The sequence below is a fragment of the Pteropus vampyrus genome, unplaced genomic scaffold, assembly GCF_000151845.1.
Source record: "Pteropus vampyrus isolate Shadow unplaced genomic scaffold, Pvam_2.0 Scaffold124, whole genome shotgun sequence".
Lineage (NCBI taxonomy): Eukaryota > Metazoa > Chordata > Mammalia > Chiroptera > Pteropodidae > Pteropus > Pteropus vampyrus.
Window position 1 is genome coordinate 506,140 of NW_011888905.1, and position 2,885 is coordinate 509,024.

General features: G+C 48.5%; 1 protein-coding gene across 2 annotated transcripts in view; it reads left to right on the forward strand.

The window, feature by feature from the left end:
* LOC105296406 (histone H1.2-like) overlaps positions 1 to 2,885 on the forward strand; it is a 28,610-nt gene that overhangs the window by 1,764 nt on the left and 23,961 nt on the right. Inside the window, exon 2 of one of the 2 annotated variants that reach the window (XM_023534397.1) lies at positions 1 to 102. This exon is cut by the window's left edge and continues 1 nt beyond it. The exons of the other annotated variant lie outside the window; for it this stretch is intronic. Within the exon in view, the coding sequence (XP_023390165.1) occupies positions 1 to 102 (102 nt within the window). The remainder of the gene's footprint in view (positions 103 to 2,885) is intronic. 2 annotated transcript variants of the gene reach the window in all.

Here is a 2,885-nt window from a genome sequence, read left to right on the forward strand (position 1 = left end):
AACAGCCGCATCAAGCTGGGCCTCAAGAGCCTGGTGAGCAAGGGCACCCTGGTGCAGACCAAGGGCACCGGCGCCTCGGGCTCCTTCAAGCTCAGCAAGAAGGCGGCCCCCGAGCCCGCCAAGCGCAAGGGCAAGAAGGCCGCTTCTGCCAAGGCCAAGAAGCTGGTCTTGTCCAGGGAGTCGAAGTCTCCGAAGAGCACCAAGGCCACCAAAAGGGCGCGGAAGCCGAGGACGACGACCGCCTCAAAAGTCGACAGGGCGGGCAGGAAGGCTGCAGGAGCCAAGGGCAAGCCGCCGCGGCAGAGCCCGGCCAAGGCCAGGGCGGGGAAGTCCGCTGCCGGCAGGGCCAAGCTGAGCAAGCAGAGAACCAACCCCAGGAAGACGGCGCCTAAGAAGTAAACCTGAAAGGCCAATTTTCAGAGAACCCAAAGGCTCTTTTAAGAGCCACCCAAGCAATCATAAAATGGCGTAGCACTGGAAGCTTCGAGAATTTTATACGACCATACCGTAGGTCTACATTGCCTACTAACAAGAAAGCTTGTGATGAAATAGTGTCACGCACGTGTACAAGTCTACGAAAATTCAGATGTTTTTGTCAGGTATCAGCCAAGTCAAAAGCTAGGTTGTCCTCTAATAATAGGGCACATGTCGCGCGTGCAAGTACCTTAAGTACTTTTCTAGGCATACCATTGTTTTATGCAGGTGTGGATGCCAGCTGGCGCCCAAACATACCTTAGTGGTTTTATTTTCAAGTGCCATGTTGCATTTTACACTTCAATGCTGTCACCCTAATGAGATAGTTCTTTAACTGGGGTGTCTGCGGACTTTGTAGTAGTCTATAGAAACCAATGTCAGAATTTGGATCAAAGGGAAATTTTTCAACAACTATTTTAATCTTTGAAGATTTTATATGGAGTGTGACTGGCTAATAGAATCACAAATACTTTGCTTACAGCTGTCGCTGTTTATCCTTATTTCCAAAGTGCTGTAGGTACCAGATGTTATGTTAAGAAGCACATATTTTAAAACATTGGTAAGGTGATTAATATAATTGTAATTCTATGTATTTTATTTATGAAAAGCTTATGGATCGTGCTCCACAGGATGAACAATGCCAAAGCCTGCATGGGAATATCGGAGGCTGCCGTTAGCATCCGAATCGAACATTTGTAAATGGCAAAAAATTGCTCACATTAGGAAACGTTCAGCGTCTGAGGTAAAGCATGCTTCTCATTTTAAACACAATGGGTTTATTTCGGTTTTCACTTAATTTGTGATTTAGCGTTCTTATCTGAAGATCATCGTAAGTATTAAAGTCATACTGTTACTAATTCTACTTTGGGCCTTGGTATTTGAGGCGGCTTTGAACATAGCCAAGTGCAAAATTGTACCTTGTATGGAAAATGACTGAACACGGAATCAGCCCCAGCCCGTGCCTTGCCAGTTTCCTTGAGGCTGGAGTTGTGCCAGTGCGGGAATGTGCTGCCTCGGTGGGCAGTGGACTGACCTCTGACCCTCAGACCGCACCCCAGGCAACCAGCCACGACCCGCCCAGGCCGGCTCTAATCGTCTAGAACCGGTTCCACCCAACGGCGAGACTGTGCCTCCAGCTTCTTAGAGCCTGGCATGCATCGGGTTAAAAACAAAATCAACCAACCAAGGTTTTTCTTCCCATTCCGGGGACAGCTATTAAGCCCTCCTATGAGCCAATTGAAAATGGCACTGTAATCCCACCCTCCGCAAGTTAAGGAGGTTCTCACATTACATCGAGTATGGGCTGTTGAGAGCTTGTCCCCAAGAGGCTTCACTGACATAGCCTTGTGGCCATAGGAGTGGACCTTTGTGCCACCTGTCATTCCTTTAAGTCCAAAGAACCTTCTTCGGAATGCTTCCAAATGCACGAAATACGTACATTTCTCTCCGAAGCCAGTCATTTTGTTGGAAACATTTGCTCGTTAGCTTTCTTTACCCCCTTTTAAAGGCCTATTTCGTTTGCCTTGTTAAAATTCCTCAAATTTAATACCTTCGTGGTGCAAGATGCCATGGGTAAGTTATGGAATTACACTGCTAAATCAATGCACCAACCGTCCAGCCACCGCACACGAGCTGCTATTCCAACTTTATCTGCTCAGTTAACATCTGTGCAATGACTAAGAGCCCTTCAGTGCGACTTTGGGAGTGGCCCTGAAAAGGGCCTTTGGTTTTACTATCGAAAGGGAATTTATAGGTTCGATCTGAGGACATATTTTAAAGACTTTTGTTACCATACTTCAGTGTTTGAATGGTCCATAATAAATAATAATAAGAAGAAGAACAATTTTCAGTTTATGGCAGGCAAAGTTAAGAAGAGGGGGAAGCTGGGAGGCGGAGGAGACAGAGAGCCGCCCTAGAGCCTGTCATTCGAGGAGTGCGGTTCTTCACAGATGCAAAATTAAGCCTTGAGGCTTGGAGGTAGAGACCCGAGTTAGAGCTCCGACTTCCTGTCTAGTGAATCGTAACTTACAAACGGCGCGGCCTCCGGCTTAGGGAGGGGCCCAGCCTGAACTGAAACCAGCAAAGGCGAGTCAATTTCAAAGCCAGGCCCACCCGATGTGGTGGATAACCGCGCTCAGCACGATGCCTGAGGGGCGCGGACAGGCGAGACCCTTCCTGACACTGTTCAGGGCAAACACGTTAAGAATCGACACCCAGCGATTAAAAACTGACACCAAGCAGTGTCAGTTTTTAATCGGTCTAGGTGCCTGGGGGCGGCCGGCAGCACCCTCGCAGGCTCCATAATTTGTAAATGTTTAAGTCTCTCTTCACCGCAAACTAAGTACGAGCGCAGTGGCATTTCCGGGGCCCTGCGTCACGGCCGACTGCCTCCTCGGCCGAACAATGGCCCG